The sequence below is a fragment of the Melopsittacus undulatus genome, chromosome 3, assembly GCF_012275295.1.
Source record: "Melopsittacus undulatus isolate bMelUnd1 chromosome 3, bMelUnd1.mat.Z, whole genome shotgun sequence".
In the NCBI taxonomy this organism is placed as follows: Eukaryota; Metazoa; Chordata; class Aves; order Psittaciformes; family Psittaculidae; genus Melopsittacus; species Melopsittacus undulatus.
In genome coordinates this window covers 93,580,325-93,601,812 of record NC_047529.1, presented here as the reverse complement: position 1 = coordinate 93,601,812, position 21,488 = coordinate 93,580,325, and the positions used below count along the sequence as shown (strand labels likewise).

The 21,488-nt window shown below is 38.0% G+C and overlaps 1 protein-coding gene across 2 annotated transcripts in view; it reads left to right on the top strand.

Moving 5' to 3' along the window:
• The window catches only part of PLD5 (phospholipase D family member 5), a 166,098-nt gene that overhangs the window by 88,770 nt on the left and 55,840 nt on the right, over positions 1–21,488 (top strand). For both annotated transcript variants that reach the window (XM_005146012.2, XM_005146013.2), the window contains 2 exons: positions 5,134–5,302; positions 15,071–15,185. In XM_005146012.2, the coding sequence (XP_005146069.1) occupies positions 5,134–5,302; positions 15,071–15,185 (284 nt within the window). The remainder of the gene's footprint in view (positions 1–5,133; positions 5,303–15,070; positions 15,186–21,488) is intronic.

The window sequence follows — 21,488 nt, the reverse complement described above, 5'->3', positions numbered from 1 at the left end:
CAAAGTTTTCATGACTAAAATTCAAAAAGCAGACAGGTAAATGTCAGCAAAGAGCTTTTGTCATGTGCATACATTCAGACACATGCACGTGTACAAATGCACATACATGTGTCTTGCCAGTTTTAGAGGACTGTTACAGAGCTTGTGATACTTTCAGTTAGATGCTAATAACCGAGGTAGTTTTGAGCGCTTAGCTTGAGTTCACAGTCCATTACGCATATGACCTAGATTTTCTTTACTGGATGAGTCTGTATTGAGGCAGACTGGAGTGATTAATGTTCTATATCTTATCATTTTAATATGTTGTGAAGTTGGAACTATGAGAACTTTTATAGTTATGTAATAGTTACAGCTGAACTCTTCAACAGAGCTATCAATTTTTGTTAATAACCCAAATAACCCCAAGTTTATTCCAGAGACAGACATACAGCTTCTGCCTATTTTCACTGCCCTAGACCTCTTTCTACTCTAATTAACCCATACACTAAATTGAAAGTATATGTATTCCCTTCAGAGGAAAAAATTGATATATCAGAAACAAATCTCACTGTCTGACCAAAGAATTTTCAAAGATGATGATCCCTTAGCCTGGGACAGAATTTACTTGGAATTGCTAAATGCAAGTCATGTAGCTGAGTTTAGAAGAGTCTTCTTATTGAGGTCAAGGTCTGTACTTTGTTGGGCATTAAATGCTATTATACTGCTTACCACATTTCTGTTAGCTTTCAGGAGTTTGAATCTCAGCTCTGACCCCTGTCTCTCTATAGCTTCACAGAAATCATGTAAAGTTACTTTCAGGTTTCTCAGTCTGTGTGAGGTAGGTTTGAGAATATTCAGCTATATAACCAGAGTGTAGCCTATGTTGGCATTAATAGATGAAATAGAACACAAGGAAATTGGGGAAGGGAAGGACATCTTGTCCAGCAGGTGTAAGGTTATCTGCTAATGATTTTGAGTGTAAGACATGTCTGTTTTAATCTCCATGCTACATTTGTTCTGTTTTGCTTTTTTAATATGCCATTTTTGCAGAATAAATTATGTCACCACTCCTGATCTTCCCCAAGGTCTGTGGATGACCTTCTCTCATGGAAGTTTTTGTCATGCTATATTTTAAAAACCTCTTTGTGGGTTATATTGGAATGAAAATGAGAGCTAAATTTAGCTTTTATTGATTGAATTGGGGCTTGCAGACTCAAACTTTTGCACAGAGGGTTTAACAAAACTTTTATTGACTAAGCACTTTGCTTTTGTGCTAAAGGAACTTTGCTATTTTGCTAAAGGAAAAGGGAAGATTATGAAGGCAAAGCCACTTAGTTTAGAAACTTGTGGTTGACTTTTTTGTTAATTCTGAGTTTGATGTTGAGTTTTTTAGTAAATAGAGAAATATATGGGGGGGGGTTGGCAGAATTATTTCATTATTGAAGGGAATTCTAAACTATGAAAACAACATTTTAACTGGTGCCCTTGCTCAGATGTCAAAGGACACAAAGTACTTACTATTTGGTTAAATAGAAGACTATGAAATATATTAACAGATACTGTCTGTTCTGAATAACAGTTTAATTAATGGGAATGCATTTGGCTTCTCTTACATAGAATCATTTAGATTGGAAAGTACCCCTAAGATCAAGTCTAACTATTAACTTAGCACTGCTAAGACCACCACTAAACCATGTCCCGAAGCACCGCATCTACATGCCTTCTAAATACCTCCAGGGATGGTGACTCAACCACTTCCCTGGGCAGCCTGTTCCAATGCTTGGCAACCCTCTTGGAGAAGAAATTTTCCCTAAAAAATCTTGTCCTGCCACTTGTTACTTGGGAGAAGAGACCAACACCAACCTCACTACAATGTCCTTTCAGGTAGCTGTAGAGTATGATAATGTCTCCCCTCAGCTTTCTGTGCTCTGGGCTACACAACCCCAGTTCCCGTGGCAGGTCCTCATAGGACTTGTGCTTTAGACCCTTCATCAGATGTGTTGCTGTTTCCATTGCATTTCATGCAATTTTAAAATTATTTAATTAGAACAAAGATAATAAAACTCAAATTATAGAATGGCAGAAGGTGTGTCACATTCCGTATTTAGTGCTAGTACTGTAGCCTGCTGAATGCTATGCAGGTTGAAAAGTTAAGAGCTGATCTCTCAGTGAAGAGCAAGTTCAGCCCAACAGTTAGGACAAACTTTCTTACCAAGCGGCACTTTGTTCCTGAAAAAGGTCCTTTTAAGAGAGAGATGAATATCCCTTTGCCCAGCAAATTTGCCTTGTTAGTTTCTATGAATAAGTAGATGGTTTTAACATATGGAAAGGAATAAGAGCCCAACTTTTTTATGTATCTTCATAGTTTCTGTTCCCAAATGTATCTATAGAGCAATGATGCAGATCTGCAGCTCTTACTGTGTTACACTGTTAGGTTTAGCTTCCGGACACTTCTGAAATCCAGGTTTATAACATATACATAGAGTATTTTCCTCGACTTCAGGCCTAAATAACTTGAAGTCTTTGTATCAGAAATAAGCATGTATGTGTTTGGCTGGATTAGGACCCTAGTCTCAAATATAACATGCTAATAGTCTTGGACCTGGAGATACAGGAGATATTCAAAACCTGATGGGACAATGTCTTGAGCAACGTGCTGTCATTGACCCTGCTTTGGCAAAGAGGATTGAGCTACATGATCTCCAGGTTGTCAGCCCTTCTGAAGACTGTTATCTTTTTTGTCAGCTTTCAACTTGCCAGAGTTAGGAAGAATGGAAGTTAAGCTAATGCTTTCCAGTGTGACAGGACTTCAGTACATCAGAAATACAACTACAAGCCACTGGAAGTGACCATTCAGTCCTACGAGTTCCTTTGTGGGTTCCTGTATATTTGTTTGCATGTGTTGAACCAGAAAACACTATATGTCAGGTGATATTCTAATGCTGACAAATTTTGAACAAATCTTGTGTTAAGGAAGTGATGTGCACTTTTAATGCGAGATAAATCAGGATCACTTTTGATAGATTATATTTTGAATAATCATTTGATCTGAAGAATGTCTTTGGAGAATATTCAAAATAACTGCCTCCTGTATCTGTACATGATTGGGTAGGGGATGGCAGAGGCCAGGAAGACATGGATTTGTTTCTCTTTGCTGATGGATTGTTGGGGGAGGGAGGGTTTATGTCCTTGTAAATATAACTTTACCTTCTCTGCTTTGATTTCTTGCTCTGAAGGTGGCCATCCTGCAGCTCTTCATAAAACAGCTCTAGGAACATGAACATTGCTAAGAGCTGCAGTATGATTAGTGATGTTAACTTTTGAGAAAAAACTAACTACAGTTTCAAGGGATCTAACAAAAGTTCTGTAGCAGGATTAGGTGCAGCAGAAAGAAGTCTAAAACCTTCAGTGTTAGAGTAAAATAGGCTCTTTTTAGAAGTATGGCGTTGCTAGTAGACTAATATAAGCTCTAGATATTTAGGGCACTAGTTATTTTGAGAAGTTCATAAACAAGGTAGGTAGAATGTTTTAGAATGAAGTAAACTTTGAAGACATTAAGAAATCAAGTTGTGTATTTAACCTTTACAGTCAATTTACTGTTTTTACAACTTTGTTACTGCAGTGCAGTTAAGTTTAATGTTAATCACTAGAATACCATGTTCAAAGTATGTTACGGAGAACACCATCAGTAATTGCAGCTTAGTGATATATATGCTGATTGGCAGATTTTAGAGAATAAGAGAATGTATTTGAATGTTTAATGAAAGAAGGAGCTGTGCATGTTCTGGTTTTGGGGGGTGATTTTTTTGCCAAGCCAGGAGAGTAAGAATGTGGTAATTATCACAGGTTTAGTTTATCACAGTTCTTGATATGTTTCTCTACACTGCTACAGGGTACTAATCTTCAGTCTTTTAATGGGTTAACTTCAGAAATATGCTTGATATTGTGAAAAAGCTGTAAAAGCTTCTGTGTGACCCTGTAAAATGAACTGATCTGGTTTTCTAACAGTCAAAAAGTGTACAGTTCTCATTTACAGTAAACGCTGGATCAATTATTTACTTAAAAGTTTAAAAATTATATTCACATTGGAGTTGATAATTAATGCTATTAATAAGTACAGAAACAGACTGGAAGTACTCAATGTACTTGGATACAATGAAAATGAGTATTCTTCAAATCCCTACTACAGCCTTCCTAATTCTGGTTTGTATGATTTACAGTAAAAGTGGCAGATGTTAGGAGCACTTGCAGAACTGCCATCTGCATAAGCTGAAAGCTTCATCTGTTTACCTACAGACAGAATTGGGAGTCTTGTTTGACTTTATTTTTAAGATTCCTCTGTTGAGTGTAGAGAGGAGTTTTACTTACTGCAATTTAGGGAAACCTAGAAGTGAGGCAGTGTGCTGAATGAAACATGTCATTTCCCTGAAGCAGAGGAGCGTATTTTTAACTGTCAGTTTACTACAATGTTCATTTACCTTCTTGGATCCATGTGAATGTGTGTAATGTGATTTGCTTTTTAATATAGACAAGCAGATTAAGGAGCCTTCAAGCATACCCAGAAAATTAATATGGCGTAATTCTCCTTTCTTAAATGCTGGATCCCAATTAGAGTATTACACAGGTAAACAAAAGCACAGAAATTAGGCAGCTTAGAGCAGCTGGAAAGAGGGAATTCATATATAGAAACTTCAGTGTAACAAAATGTCAACTATAAAAGCAGATCTAAGAGAATGCCAGGCAATATACATCTCACCACTTTGCTTAGAGAGAAGAAATTAAATGCAAAAATGAGAGTGGCAACACAAGAAGAGATTGTTTCATTCTTCCCATCCTCACCTTAAAAACTAATTCCCACTTACTGTGTTATTAGAAGTAAGTTTTTACATATTTAAGTTAGTTTCACAGAGCTTCAAAAGCTTAATTGGCTTTGCTGCATTAGAGTAGGTCATTTCTGCATTTAATTGTTTTGGGAAGTGCAGAGCATGACATTCAGCAACTTCAGAATGAGTTGCAGGGTGGCACACTGCTGAGAGCCTCTGGGAGCAGATGTTGAACCACAGGCCCAAAACCTGACATTCTTTACAATTTGGAGCTTTTTAATGCAGAAAAGTGCTTTTGTTAAGTGGTTATTCTTTCCTTATCTATTCTCAGGGTTGCTCTTGTGGAAAATATTCCTGAAGGTATCAACTATTCAGACAGTGCACCATCCCATTTGTCTCTTTTCCAAGGCTGGATGAATTTACTTAATATGGCTGAAAAGTCTGTTGACATAGTATCTTCCCAGTGGGACCTCAATCACAGCCATCCATCAGCATGCCAGGTATGTTCTAGCCTAATGAAAGGGTGGGACTTTAACAATCTGTTCTTCTTGTTTCACTATTAATTTTTTAGAACTACAGACCTTCCCTGTAGCAGACCTATTTGTTTGGGTAGTGTAAGAAAAACATTTTCTCATGGAGATTTTCCTGCCAATACAATAGGTTTCTGAAAGTGGTGATATGTTTATCACATGTTTAACACATCCAACATATTCATATTGCTTCCATCTTAGGAAAGGATGTCATTGTGTAGTCTTAAGAACCCTGCAAAATTGTACCTATATTAGCACATTTATAATTAGGGAATAACCATAAATGTATACATTTGTTTTCTGTTTGGTTCAACTGAAACAATAAAAGCACAAGCACGTAGATTAATTCTGCAGACAAATGGATAGAAGTACATACATAAAAAACGATGTAGTATCAGATGATTTCTCTTACCTTTCCAGAATGAATCTCGTGAGGGAGCAGTTTTCAATACTTCTGCAATTAAAAGCAATAGAAAAAAATCTTGAATCATAGTGAATGAGGCAGACATGCATTACAGTGCTGCTATCCCAACAAAGACTTGAAATCAGTACTCTTAGAAATACAGTAAGGGCAGATTTCCACTTAGTATCACTTGTGAAGCTAAGTTATCAAAGAGCTGGTAGTCTGAGAGTATGTCCTCTTTTCTACTATCTGTATTCATTGCTGAAAGAAGCTGCTGAGCTAACATGAAATGGGGTTAAAATGGCAGACAGGTAACTGTAAGGAATCAACTGTTACACTATGGTATAAACCTTTCCCTTTCCTCTCTAGTTCTGGTAGGTCATAGACAAAGACTGGTATTCTGAGCAACTGAAGATATTACTGCAAAGAATCTGTGTTGTCAGGTCATGAGCTGGATTTTACTTCTTTTGAAAGAGGCTGTAACCTAGTTGAATGTCATACATTAACTTTTTTTTCAGAATAAATCTTCTGCATGTCCATTAAAAAGAGTGAAAATCTGAGGCAAATGGCCAAATGAGAAATGCAGTGCATACCCTTCCTTTTAGAATGCTTATAAATATTGGAATATAGTTTGCAAATAAATTTATTATCAAAATATTGAGTTTTTTCACAATGTAATTATGCAGCTAAGCTTTATTTAAATTTATTGCCTAAGAAACTTCAAACCCATGTACTGTCATTCAAGCAGATGAATTCAAAGAGATAGTGCCTTAGATGTTTTTAGGATGTGCATGAATTTGTGTATGCATGAATCTTTTAAAAATGTTTTGTCTGAAAAAAATTCAACGTGTCATTTTCTTCAAAACCAGCAGAGCCTAATAAATCTCAATCAGAGGACAAAATAGGAAACTGGAAATTGGGATTTCAGTAGTTAAGCATCAAATCTATTCACCCTGCTCCACATTCTCATGCAAAGTAAAAACTATAAGATACTGTGGAATGGCAGAGCAGGGAAAGGAAGAAGAGATATGCAAGAAGTGGATTGTCTCTTTCATCCTCAAATGCTCTATTAAAGCCAGAAAAATGAAACATTTTTCATAATATTCTGTTCTAGTATCTATTTCTGCCTGCTAGTAGTCTTACAAAAGTGAGTAATTACTTCTGTTTAAAGGCAATTAATATTCCAGTCATTTCCTCATTTGTACAGCAGTGTGGGCTGAACAGCTGATAGATCTTTCTGTCAAGCTTGTCTATCCATGCTAAAACACTGTACTTCTATTGGCCAGTCTAATTGCTAAAGAAATTGCCAAGTCGCAGCACTTCCTAGCAAATTACTGCCCAGGAGAATGTACACAAAGCTTGGTTTGTGAAAGGGAAAGGAGAAAACTTGTTACATCTGCTTCTTCACTTAGAAAATTAAAGTGAAAATTCAGAGGACCTTCAATAATTGTAATCTAGCCATTTTCTGAGTTATAAATAGACTGTTCTCAAGTCTTTACAGTTTGAATTTAGGGAAATTTGCCAGAACATTTCGTAACAGAAGCATTACGAAAAGTAAAGGGGTGAGATGCAAAACTTCCAGGTAGTACAGTGTTTAGCTAGTTCCAGCCTTTCCTTGAATGATCCTTGTTTTATCAGAAACTGAGCACGTAACCATTTTCCATATGGACCCACATCCTGCTCTGTAACTTCTGATTTCCATTTTATGAATATTCAAGGCACATTGCAAAGCAAGGTTGTCTACAAGAGCACTTCAACAGACGTGGATTTTTGAAGGAGAAAAGCTGAGTAGGCTAGATTGCTTTTCCATAATTATTTGTGAGGTTTAGCTATCTTCTCTGTATATGTTTGTGTAGTTACATACATGTGTGCATGCATATATATATATGCATACATTATACATATGCATGCATATGGACAAGCATACGTGTACATATATGCATGTCCAATACATGTATTGAGAAAACATAGAGCAGAAAATTCTGCAGTTGTATACACACACACACACACACATATATATGCCCGATATAAATATCATCCATATACACAGAATCATAGAATAGTTAGGGTTGAAAAGGACCTTAAGACCAGCTGCTTCCAACCCCCCTGCCATGGGCAGAGGGATATTGTCCATTTTGTCCAACATATTGGACATACATAAATGCATATGCATACATGTGCATATTTGAAATTGCAGAAGTTCCTGCTGTATTTTTGTTTACTTTTGTTCGTGGATGTGGTACCTGTGTTACCTTGTGTTCTTGACAGTTACCTGTCCATGTTTTATTGTTATAAGTCTAAACAAGCAGTCACAGCTGACTGAGTTGTCCAGGTCACAACTGCTCTGCTTGGCCATCTGAGTTCATGAGTCTCACTAAATTAGTCTCCAAATGGAAACACATGATGCTGCAGTGTTTGATGTGCTTCTATAGGTTAGATGGTCAAGTAAATAAGTTTTTGGCAAAATACTGAGTAGGCTTTCTACACCTGCTTTTCTCCTTCAGAAGATAAATCATGTGTTTTGGTGATTTTTGCATTATCATCTGTGCATTTTCCAGACAGCAGGGTAGTTGTCATGTAGAGGCTTTGAGAATTTTGCAGAATGTAAATGTGTGACTCCTGTGGCAGTCTGATGTTTAGAGATACCAGAGGACAATGGAAACACAATTTTGGAGGTTAGCTTTTCATTCGTTTGCAGTGAAGAGAGAAGTGAATGTGAGATAATTTCATCATTTTTCACGATTAATTGCCTCTGGTTCATCTCGTATTCAGAAACTTTGATTTGGAGTGACCTTTTATAATTCCAGCAAGTTCTAACTCACAAATTTTATTCTGTTTCACAAATAAGAATTAATGCCATCGTGACTTATTGATACTGCCATGAGTATAGCAGAGTTCTCCCTGGATGGCTGTTTGGATGACCATAAAATGATCAAAGTATAGATCTGCATCTGATTTTTACAGTGATCACACAAAAAAATAGATGGATCTTGACTTTATTTACCTACCTGTTGGCTTGATAGGAGAAGTCTCCCTTTCCATCTGGTGGTATGTCTCACGTAAGCCAGCCGTCCAGTTTTGTAAGGAATCTCTGATGGTTAGTCGTGTGTCACTCAGACATGCATTGTGCAAGGATCTGAAGTGATTTCTTTAGTAGAACAAATGTTAGTGCCAGAGCTTAGGTGTACCCACTATTGAATGTTATTTAAAAATGCAAATAAGTACAATCAGCACATCTCCAAACCTGATGGCTACAGCAGAAATTGGCTACAATCAGCTGTAGACATCACAGTGTATTTTATTTTCTGTAAGCTTATTTTTACACAAACATCTCTTCAGGTGTTGGCATTTCCTCAATGCAGCTGGTACAGATTGAGGTATAGAAAAGAAACTGAAAAAAGAGTTTTGTTTTGTTTTTTTTTTTCCAATGAAAGCACATTCCCTCCCTTTCATTAGCTGTTTTGCTAGAACTGAGGAAAGCATTTGAGTTTCTTTGTTCTGTAGTAAATAGCAGAAGTTAAGGTTAGGATTTCTTGATTTGTTTTTTTTTTTTCCACCGATTTCTGCCAGCATGCTGTGTTTTTTTGGTAATGTTTTATAGGTATACCTAAGGTTTGATCATAAAACAACCTTTAAAAATATTAGTAGAACTATATAGAACAAATACAGAAGAAGATTCTGGAAGTAACTAGTTTCATTTCTGTGGATAGATGAAGTTGAGCATTGTCTAAACCGTAGGAATGTAAGTTACTGAAGAGTGGAATAATTCAATTTTATATTAGTTCAATAAACACAGCACTTTTGTGTTCTTATCTCCTCTATTTTATTTTTAATGAAGAATGCATACAGATAAAGACAACAGCAGGCAAGGGAAATCAGCCAGGCTAGAATCAGTCTGCCTAGTGACTGCTGACAAATTGCTTTGGAGACAATTTCAGGATCTTTTGATAATGATAACTTCTTTGTTTTTTCAATTCACCAGATGACTGTGGCAGGTACAGCTGGGATTGATGTTTCAGGTGTATGGTAGTTTAAAGCTATGGTGAGAATGTCATTGTGCTCGTGTGATAAATACCCTTTACATCCTGTTTTGTCACAGTAGGTTTTTTGAAACAGCCCAGTGAAAAGCATAAGGGAATTTTTACCAGGTTTTGCCGATTTCTGGTGGTATTAAGTGTCAAAATGCAGATATGGTATAAGGTTGCATGCTGCAGTTTCACTGCACTGGGTTGTTACTATTTCTCAGTCCTCATAAACTGGGTATATTGAAATTATTCTGACCACGGTCACGTAGTCACGCAGCAGCCTGGTATTGTATTGCAAAGGGAATGTTGTCTGAATGACAACATGAGGGTTTGTATTCAACAGAAGCATTTCAAATGTGCTGACAACAGTGACAAAACTCTTCAGACCCTCTGTCCTGTCTACAGAAAAATTGCAGGTAAACATGTCATAAAGTATAGAAACTGAGTTTCAAATTAATATTAACAGAGCAGAAGGTCTGGTTGTTCAACAATGTACCCTATTTTACTATAGCATGCACACTTTTAAAAACAAGTTAGGAAATTTTCATAGTTGTTTAGAATGTACAGGCTAAGTGGTGGTGAGTGTATAAATGCCTGCTGCAGAATGATGCAGAAAGAGATGAGATGGAGGGAATTCTTTGCAGCCTGGCACTGGTTGTTGTTTTTCATATACCTGTATAAACACACCTATTTGTGGTGAGTGCAGTCCTAGTGGCTTTAAATTTTTTATCAATTTGAGGTTTTACTATTTATGAACATAATTAGACAAAAAAAGGATATTATAAATGCATAGCATGTAGTGTCCCTGATGGGAAAAGACCTTTCTTTTCAGAGAAGGTATCTTTATTGGAAAGTGGGGGGTGCACTTCAAGTGTTCTATTCACCCATAGGATGGGTCATGCAGCTGACAGCATGGCCCGTAAGAGACAGCCAGGTGATCCATCAAGGATACTCTGTTGGTCACATCAGTGCATACTAAGATCAGGTTAAAATCAGGAAATGCTGCCATGTTCTTTTGGGTCCAAAGTAAAATTATTACAGGAAGTCCAGGCTTGCTTATTGAAGCTTTTGTAAATCATACATAAATAAAATCTTGTGCAGATAGAAGTGGCAGTAAACAAAAATAATTACCATGGGGGAAAAGCCCTAAAGAACCATCCCCTGAAGCAATTAATTTTATCAGCTTTAGGTGTTAGCTTAAAGCTAACATTTCCTTAGCAGAACAGTTAATGCATTAATTTGTATTGATATTGTGAATCACTTTCCATCAAATTTCTGAATGCCCTTTCCATGTTTATTTTTTGTATGCTAGAGCTTTCTACTATGCTTCTTGTCAAAATCAGCTTTGCAAATAACTCAAGCAGAAAGCGTCTGTCTTTCTACCAAGTAAATTAGATCAACATATAGAACCTTTCCAAATATCTTTCTACGAGGCTCTGACCGCAGCACCCGAGTCTTGGAGGGTGGATGCAGGGACTGTGAAAACTTAGACCTTGGCCCACTGTAGGAGAGGATCTGGTTTGAGACCATCTTAAGAACCTGAATATACACAAGTCCATGGGACCTGATGAAATCCATCCGCGGGTCCTGAAGGAGCTGGCAAATGAAGTTGCAAAGCCACTGGCCATCATATTTGAAAAATCATGGCAGACAGGTGAAGTTCCTGATGACTGGAGAAAGGGAAATATAACCCCCATTTTCAAGAAGGGGAAAATGGATGACCCAGGGAATTACAGACCAGTCAGTCTCAACTCTGTGACTGGCAAAATCTTGCAGCAGATTCTCTTGGAAGGCATGCTAGGGCACATGAAAAACAACAAGGTGCTTGGTGACAGCCAGCATGGCTTTACTAGGGGAAATCCTGCCTGACCAATTTGGTGGCCTTCTATGACAGGGCTACAAAAGTGATGGACAGGGGTGGAGCAGTTGACGTCATCTATCTGGACTTGTGCAAAGCGTTTGACACTGTCCCACATGACATCCTTGTCTCTAAATTTGAGTGTCATCAATTTGATAGGTGGACCACTCGGTGGATAAAGAGCTGGCTGGATGGCCTCACGCAAAGAGTTGTGGTCAACGGTTCAATGTCAGGCTGGAGACCAGTAACGAGTGGTGTCCCTCAGGGATTGGTGTTGGGACCGGTCTTGTTTAATATCTTTGTCACTGATATGGACAATGGAATTGAGTGTGCCCTCAGCAAGTTTGCCGATGACACCAAGCTGTGTGGTTCGGTTGATCCGCTGGAGGGAAGGAATGCCATCCAGAGGGACCTTGACACGCTTGTGAGGTGGGCTGATGCCAACCTCATGAAGTTTAACCATGCCAAGTGCAAGGTCCTACACCTGGGTCAGAGCAATCCCAGGCACAGCTACAGGTTGGGCAAAAAGGAAATTCATGGTAGTTCTGCGGAGAAGGACTTGGGGGTGTTGGTCAATGAGAAAATGAACATGAGCCAGCAGTGTGCGCTCACAGCCCAGAAAGCCAACCGTATCCTGGGCTGCATCAAAAGGAGAGTGACCAGCAGGTCAAAGGAGGTGATCCTGCCCCTCTACTCTGCTCTCGTGAGACCTCACTTGGAGTATTGTGTGCAGTTCTGGTGTCCTCAACATAAAAAGGACATGGTACTGTTAGAACAAGTCCAGAGGAGGGCCACGAGGATGATCAGGGGACTGGAGCACCTCCCATATGAAGACAGGCTGAGAAAGTTGGGGCTGTTCAGCCTGGAGAAGAGAAGGCTGCGTGGAGACTTCATAGCAGCCTTCACATATCTGAAGGGGGCCTACAGGGATGCTGGTGAGGGACTATTCATTAGGGACTGTAGTGATAGGACAAGGGGTAACGGGTTGAAACTTAAACAGCAGGGGTTTAGACTGGATATAAGGAAGAAATTCTTTACTGTTAGGGTGGTGAGGTACTGGAATGGGTTGCCCAGGGAGGTTGTGAATGCTCCATCCATGGCAGTGTTCAAGACCAGGTTGGATGAAGCCTTGGGTGATAAGGTTTTGTGTGAGGTGTCCCTGCCCATGGCAGGGGGGTTGGAACTAGATGATCTTGAGGTCCTTTCCAATCCTAACTATTCTATGATTCTATGTATTTAATTTATGTCATGCAAGCCTTTTACTCAATTTTTCCTGCTCACTCTTTGTGGAGATAGGAGTAATGAAAACTAAACCTGCTGGTTTCTCCAGTCACTGGACACAGAAGAAGCGGGTCCAAAGGCTGCCTGAGCTTTGACATATCATGAGCTGTGGCCCTTGGAGAGCTGGAGGACAGGGCAAGGCATGGGTTAGTAACCCAGCAGACAGTATAATGATTGCTGTTCCCTGATTCAGTTAGTCTAGCAGTGCCAGTCTGCAGCAACTGCAGAACAGACCATCTTGGCTGGAGTAAAGCACCCAGGAATACTGGCCAGCTCCCCTCTTCTCCCCCAGGATTCCAATCGAGCTGCTGCATAACTGCGTGCAGCATCCACCCCCTCCTTGCTGTTGTCTCATTAACTTACTTTGGGTAACATCTGCTCCTCTTCTTAAAAAAGTCCAACACAATCACTGATGTGACAGGATCCTTCTAGCTTCAGGAGGCATGTGAGGGAAAACCACTCCTTGACTTGCACAGCAACTCAGTAAGGGCTTTTGAGTGTGTAAGTTAAATCATGGGTGTCTTTTCTTTTATACGGGACCACCTAGACACGTTGAGAAATGCTGAATCTAAGAAACATTTGGAGCTTCACGCAAAGCATTTGTTTTTATTTTCCTGTTTTGTCCAATACTTTCCTTATGGCTGTATCTTGTTGACTATTAAGTCCATATGAACCCTGGGGTGAGCAGAAAGCTACACTGTGGATTTGAGTCAGTAAGCAGGCATGTATTACAAAGTAAATATAAACAGTAGTTTTGTGGGTTTATTGCAGTCCCTGGCTGCACTGTAATTTTGAGAAAGCTAGTTTTTAGAAAGATGGGTATTCTTTTTGTGCCACATATTCAAAATAAGTGAATATTAAAAAGTAGGTCTGTAGTGTAGACAGGTGAAGAACTACTTTCTGTGACTGATTGATGCTTAACGCTCAGCAAGTCTCAAAGTGTCAGTCTGTGAAGGCAATTAGAGGGCAAAGGGTGGCTTTCCATTGTTTGCTCCTTCTGGGTTTGATGCAGGAGTAGGTCTTCTGCCTGAGGTTTTGCAAGTCCATGCAAAGTCAGATTACAGACTGCTTTTGCTTTGGCTATTTTTGTTGAATAGATAGATCCTTGTAGGATTTTGAGAGTAGCACTTTGTTCAGAGAATTATCTAGAATTTTTCTGTGGAAAGCTTTATCTTCTACATCTTTGAAAGTAGGTATGACTGATTTTTTGCTTTACCTTGGCGTCGTCATTATACTGAATCTGAAGTGATCTGTTTAGGTAGGGCAGGCAGTTTGTTAGCTGTGAAAAGCCAAAGTTTTTGTGTATTTGGCTGCTGTTACTAGTGTCTCCTGTTTTAAGCTAGAATGGCAGCAAAGAAACAGGCTTTAACGGTGGTGGTTGTAACACAGAATATTTCATATACGTTACAGGATATTTAATTCTTCAAATTAGTTAGATGTTTTTAGTTAAATATTTTTCTTAAAGATAAAATATTGAATCTAAAGATTAAACATTTACTGTGCAATCAGGCGTACTTTTTGTTTCTCGAATGTTGAAAAATGCGGTGATTTAAAGTTTCATTCTTCAAGTGAAACAAAGTTCTTGATTTCTGTTCTAACAAGTAACTAACTCAGTATGAGATTCCTTTTCTTTTTGTTCTTGGTTAGAAATAGGGCTTAAATAATAGATTTATAACAGTGTAAAAAGGAAAAGTACATGAAATACAAGTAGATCATTGTTTTTATTCGTGATATAGCTCATCTAATGACGAGCATGTGATCACTTGAAAATGTACTGTACTATGGTTAGAATCAATTACAAAAAATCATTAAATACAGAATTGTGTAATTTTTATTCTGATTTAAGAGAATGTAATCATTTAAAAGAATGTTAATATAAGAAAGTGTTTATGAAGCATAAAAAATCTGGGCACTTCCTTCTCTGTGTGTCGCCTGTCATCAATGGTATTGCATAATCTGGGGAAAGGATGTAGCACATTTGGCCTTCAAAACATTATTTCTCCAAGAAAAAGTGGTTTGAGTTTCTAACTTATAGGGTAGATTTAACCCTAGCTGGGAGCTTATTTACTCAGCTGTTGTACAATATGCTTTTGATTTAACCTTAATTTGTTCATTTGCTGTTTGAACAATTCTGTCTCACAGCTTCTGCTTTCATTTAATTCTCTCCCCAGGGTCAGCGCCTTTTTGAAAAATTGCTTGAACTGGCATCCCGAAATATTGAGATAAAACTAGTGAGCGACATACTGCCTATGGAATCAAAGGTATTAAACGACTTGAAAACAAAGGGTAAGAATTTGTGTTATTATGCCATTGACTGATGTGTAATGTTGCCTTTACCTACAATGCAGCTTCAGATGATTTATAAAATGCAGTCTTGGTTTAGCACTGTTACCCTGTAATCCTTCAGCTTTCTCTGCTCCATAGCTCTCAAGAATCTGAAACTCAATTACTGTAGTTGTTGTTTGCAGTTTCCAAGTGTTCAAAAAGGTGGTGCAGTGATTAGTTAGATGTTTCAACTCACTACAGCCATTCCAATGGTAGGTGAAGTAACCTGAGAGACTGCTGTAATAACTTGTTGGGAAGAGACAGTTTCCTTTTTTTGAGCGATAGCAAAATAAATTAATAAACTGACATACCTATGGTACTGTTGATTCAAAAGCATTAGCGAATAGTCTGTCAGTAAGATTTAACTGCCAAGGCTTTCTGTGCTACATGTAATTCTTAGGTGTCTGCTTTCCTAATCAGTGCTTTGAGGCTTAAATCCCTATCCAAAGACAGATTACTGGCACTACATGAATAAACTTGCTTGGTGTAAAAGTCTGTGGAAAAATAGCAAAGAGAGCTTAAGAAATACAGAAAGAAATCAGAATCTCTTAGGATTTTTAGCATTCTTGTACACAATTTGCCTGAATAAAATACATTAATTATCCATATAATCTAATAAAAGTATGATTTTAAGGATAGGATACATTTTCAAAAGGCAGAAAGAACCTCTGTATTTTGATGGTGATCATTTTTTGACAGATTACTAACTGGATCACAAAGGGAATTCTAAAAACTAAATTAAGCAAAGCAGTTGCTATGTCTAGCAGCACCCTAACAAAACATGTCTTTTTGCAGTAAAGAATAAAGAATGTTCTTTTCCAAAAGAAATTAATCTTTACTTGTTTAAATTCCTTGTAACCTCCCCACTGGGTAAGTAAAAGAACATTACTAATGGAAGTCCTTAAAATGATCATTTTTGATCAAGACTGACAAGTTATTTAAATGTAATGAATACAGAGACTTGTCATTTTGTGACACTGCCTATTCCAGGGCTTTGATTATTTGTGTTACATAACCAAGTGATATCGACCCTTTGATAACCAGTAAAAGTACATCAGCTTTGTCAGACATCTGTGATGTAAGGGATTATCTTGTGTGTTGAAAAAGAAATAGGTGTTCTAGCATCAATGGCAGTAAAATTGTCTTTGAAATAGTGGTTTCTTTTCCCTTCGATTCTAACATTCCAAATTCCATGAGTCAGAAGAGATGACAGCTGGGGCCTGTACATTTACATTGATGTACCTGGCAATAGGTATTTTAGCTATCATTTACTGAGAACACCCAATATCAGAAACTGTCCTCTTTGAAAAACAGATGAGCAAAACTTTTGGCTAGAAAAGGGAGTGATGTTTGTCATTAACATTTCCTTCAGTTTATGTGGGAATTAATCAGACCTGTGAACTTTTTGAACTAGCAAACAAACAGAACATAGGCTTTTACAATTTTACTTGGTTCAAATTTGCCTCATTCAGATTCCTAAGACAGGAAATTTTAGAGTAGTGAAATGAAGGAATCAATATATTTGAGTGCTCTGAGCTACAAAGAATAGGAGAAAGTCATCACTTCTATATAGTAATTCTTGTGATTTTTGCTGTCATCATTTTTGAACCCTGTAATTGTAGGTATCACAGTGTGCTGCTGGCCTTTCAAAGACAGATATTATAACATCTTGATTTTCTCACTGTGAATGTTGGGGAGTTTTGTTTTTTTCCTCATTCTATGTTTTGGTTTGCTTTTTTCTACATTTTTTGTGTTAGAATGTCTTGATGATGACATGGTGATTGACAGCTCTGATGAAATTCTTTCACCTGCATGAAGTGTGTGCACACAAAATTTCAGTTTGTCGTTTGATTTTTATCTCAAGGAAAGCTCTGTTTGGTTCTGCATTCCTGAAAGGAGATATGTTAATTTTGACAATCAGATTTAGTTGTCTTAATTTTATGTTTAAATGAACAGACCTTGTATGAATAGCAGACTCGGCATGTGTCCTGCTTGTGTCAAAGAGAAGGTAACTGGACTGCTAGGCTAGCTTAAATAAAAATTACAAAAGGCTACCCCAAATTCTATTAGTTCATTGGTATTAATAACACAGTAAATTGAAAATGTACCTATATTAGACTTTTTAATGTCTGCTGTAGAAAAAAAATGCTGTTATGTGCTATCTTTGTCTTAGCTGAGGACAAACATATCATTAAGCCTTGCTATGCCATCCTAGAAGATCTGTCTACTGAAATTATTAATCTCTTTACTCATGAATCACTGGTCACCTGCATCCTCAAAAATCAGTCAGGATTGATCCTTGAAAGGGAACTGTACATTGTCATTTGGACACATATATTCATGAAGATGACTATGGGTTTTTTTTCCCCCTGCAACTGGTCAATTTGTCTTATGAAAGACAATGCCACACACCTTTTTTGATAAAAATATTTCTCTTGTGGGAAAGAAAGCAGTAAATATATCAATAGCTCAGCTGAGTTTTGAGGCTTCTTTTGATGGTGAACCAGAATACATTTGGCTGAGAAGACCCAAATTCCCATTTGCTGTGTCTGTCTGAATTAGGCAGAAGAGAGTCCAACCGCTGCTCTGTGGTTCACCAGCTGTGCCTCAGCCACAGGAATAGCATGGGGAGAAACCACATACATAGCCTGTGGGACTCTGGGAGCTTCATGTGTTCCTAAGCCTACTTTCACCTTGCTAGGTAAGCACAAGCTAGCCTCTTTCTGCAGTGAAACTCAGTGTCTCCAGGTAGTGTGTTGTCCCTCTAAATGTAAGAGACTGCATAGAGAAGGTGGAAGAGCCTTGCCTTTCTTTTCAGAGCACTAGGTGATGAGAACATCTGAGCTGTCCCCCCATGCTGTGCAGATGGGTTCCTGGAGTCACATGAGGGATAATTTGAGTGTCAGCCCTAGGCTGTATCTGTTGATATACAGCCTGGGAGCCTTTAAAGATGCTGCAGTTCATCAGCCTGTGGTTATCTACCTTGCTGCATCTTCAGGTAGTGCGCCCTTTCTGACTTAAGTAGCCAAGGTAAAAGTCTTAGTCTTGACACAATGGCATGGGTTTGTATGTCGTTGCTTGAAGAACTATAGTTAGTCATCCATATTGTCTGATGCAGTGGTGTTTGATTTTTTTATTTCTTTTTCTTTTTTTGTACTAGGAACCATAATATGTTACAGCATTGCTGCATCTCAGCACAGATATTGAGACTATTTCTGCCAGCCAGATTATTTTAGCACATCTTTCATTTTTCTAGACAGGCATGCATGGAGCCCCCTTGCCTCTTCTCCCCATTTCTGAAGTACTATAGAAAGCAGCTTTGATAGACCTTTTCCATCCCAGGGATGCATCCTAGAGTCCTCCCTACACATCCTTCCTCTTCAGCAGCCGTCCCTACTGATTAACAGAGGAGAAAATTGAAATCTGACTTCAGATTTGAGCTGATGGGGTAAGACAAAGCATAACTTATGTGGATGGAAGAGAAGAACCGATGTAGAGTAAAATAAAATCAGTGATTTACAGTGCAATGTTAGTACAGATAACTGAGCTAGCTGTGAACCTGCAGGTTGATTGCCATAGTTAAACCTTCTTTTGTCATGTCTTTGCTATCCTGAATCATTTGAGCTAGCAGTAGAACAGGGTATCTTGATTACAGAAGCAGTCTAGCAGCTGCAGTGTGAAACATGGACAGATTTACTGTGCTAACACAAAACACACCTAGGACTGTGGTGACAGGAGCTCCTGAGTACCGAGAATAAACATTAGCTAATAATTGCTGGGATGCAGAGGTGTTATTTAGTTGCAAAATTAAGTATGCGGAAATGAAGAAATACTAGTCCTATAACATATATTTATGGTAGACTTAATTACATTATCAAATTCTATATTTTGCACAGAATACCTGGCCAGTACTTGCTATAATCTTATCATATTAATCAGAAGTTTTTCTATTGTATTGAATAAGAATATGTGAAACATTTAATGCCTAAGGCAGATGATGCTCATTCAGGGGATATTATTTCTGCTAGTAATGGCGAGGATCTTCTTTTATCTTCATATTTAATGTATGTCTCCGGGATTTCTTTACTGCACATCTGCCAGATCCTGCACTGAATGCAGAATGATTAATTTCCTTGTAGGCTTTCCGTGCTGCTTTTCACTGTGGTATCTGAACCCTCCAGAAATACAGTATTAATGAATTTCTTTTTACAACATCACCGTTAGGTGAGGTTGCTTGCTGTTTCTGTCTCTCAGGGACAATGAGTGATTATTAATGGCAGCACAGACATCAGAAGCCAGATCTGAGCATTCTATAGTCGTAATTAAAAAAGTGTCTCAATAATTTTAAAAAATCAATTGCACATTGATTGTCAAAATTATTACTAAACAGGCTATAAACTAGGATGTTATTTTTATAGGACCTTTGTAACATGAAGTCCTAGGGTGTGAAGTTTTGCTTCTCTATAGCTAAAGCTGTATTTTACTTTCATATGTAAACAAATGCTATGCATATATGTCTATGGCTCTCTTGTAGGGTAGGTCTGCCTGTAGGCAAAATTTGGCTTGCTGTGTAAACAAACATGTTCTTCTTTATCCTCCTTTTGCTGTGACAGTAGCTTTTTAATGCTTGTTTTCAAGGTTATTGTTCTAGCCTTTTCTCAGCTCTGGTTCAATCTACTAGACTGAAACATTTCATGTAACCCTCCTACTCCCTGTGCGTAATTATGTACCAGTCTTTGTTCCTCAGTAACATTTGAATATTATTGTCTCCAATTAGCAGGTTGCCTTATCATTTTTTACATGTACAGAATCTAAATCCCTTACTAATTATGATCTTATTTTAGCTGACAGTGTTAATGTTTAAGATATTCCAATGGATTTGCTTTCTTCAATTTGCATTGCTCCATTCCTTTTCTATTCACTTTTTCCCTTTTCATTAATAATTTTATATAGATATATATTTGCAAGGCACATTTTTGTTTTTTTCAGTGTTCATGGAGGCAGATATGAAAAGAGGAATCTGTATCATAATGTGATTAAAAAAAATCGTCTAACTCAACTAATAGCTATTGAATAATAGGAATGAAAATGGAGATTAATTTAAAGTCATTGTGCTAGGGCTGGTTCTAATCACCACATCACATATGCTGCTCTTACTCATTGAGCAACTCATGCACAGTTGTCCCATGCACACTCTTCCTTAACCAGATACAACCAGAACAGAGAAACTAAAAAGTTATATTATTGCAGGGAGATAAAGCAATTAGTAGAAATTGAGCTTTTTGTGCTTTTATTTTTTGCGTTTGGATTGCGAACACTAACAGATACCATTCCGTGAAGAATTGCATCAGTTTATATCCCAGCAGCTGCATGATCCCAGCCTCCTCTTTGCCCTCCCAGCCATATGTTGTCCCTGCCTTCTTCCTTGCACCAGTGATCATGTGACAAGACAGTTCAGGGGGCTGATTTGGCTACAGACTGCTTTTCTTTTGGCTGGCTTGCTTGTAATTTGCATTAGATTTCTGCATTACTGAGTGTATCATCTCAGAGGCATAAATACTGGGTACAACACAGATAGGAAACACATAGCTGGGGCTGGCAAGGGAGTCAGGGCTGCTGGAAACTGGTTTAAATAGGCTTAATCTGCCATGGCACCAGAAAGCTCAGAGTTCATGTAATGCCTAGAACGTTTTTAGTGGTTTTGTTTTTTCCTGTGCTTCTGTTTTAATTAAATAGTTTCACAATGGACATCAATAGTGAATATGATTTATATATCAGATGAAATGTGCTTAGTCCCATATTCTGTGTGCTTCTGTTGGCACACTTAGAGTGCTGCATAGTTTTAGAGCTGTGATGCTTGTGGGACGTGAGTTTCTTCTTACCTTTGGACACAGTCGTGTTCCCTTTCCCTGTTTAGTTGTGCGGGAGTGGGAAGAAGATGTATTTTTAACATATTATACAAGAACTGAAAAACTTGTGTTATGTCTTAGTAAAGGTTGAGATCACCTGAGAACATCAGTCCGGTTTCTCCTTATGAAACAAGCTGTGAGTTAAGCGCTTTTATTAAGCCTAGAGCCTTTGTTTACTGCAAACCCTAAGAATGTGGAGTTCTCCATTTGGGAGAAACTGCTGTCTTCTCTTGAAAAGATTAGCTATAGGAGTAAGAGACAGTATTTTCTGATGTTTGGATTTTGAGTGACTTGAGGTTTTGTGAAAGCCACTGTTAGAGTAAATGACATTGATTTAGATTCAGTACTGAATATT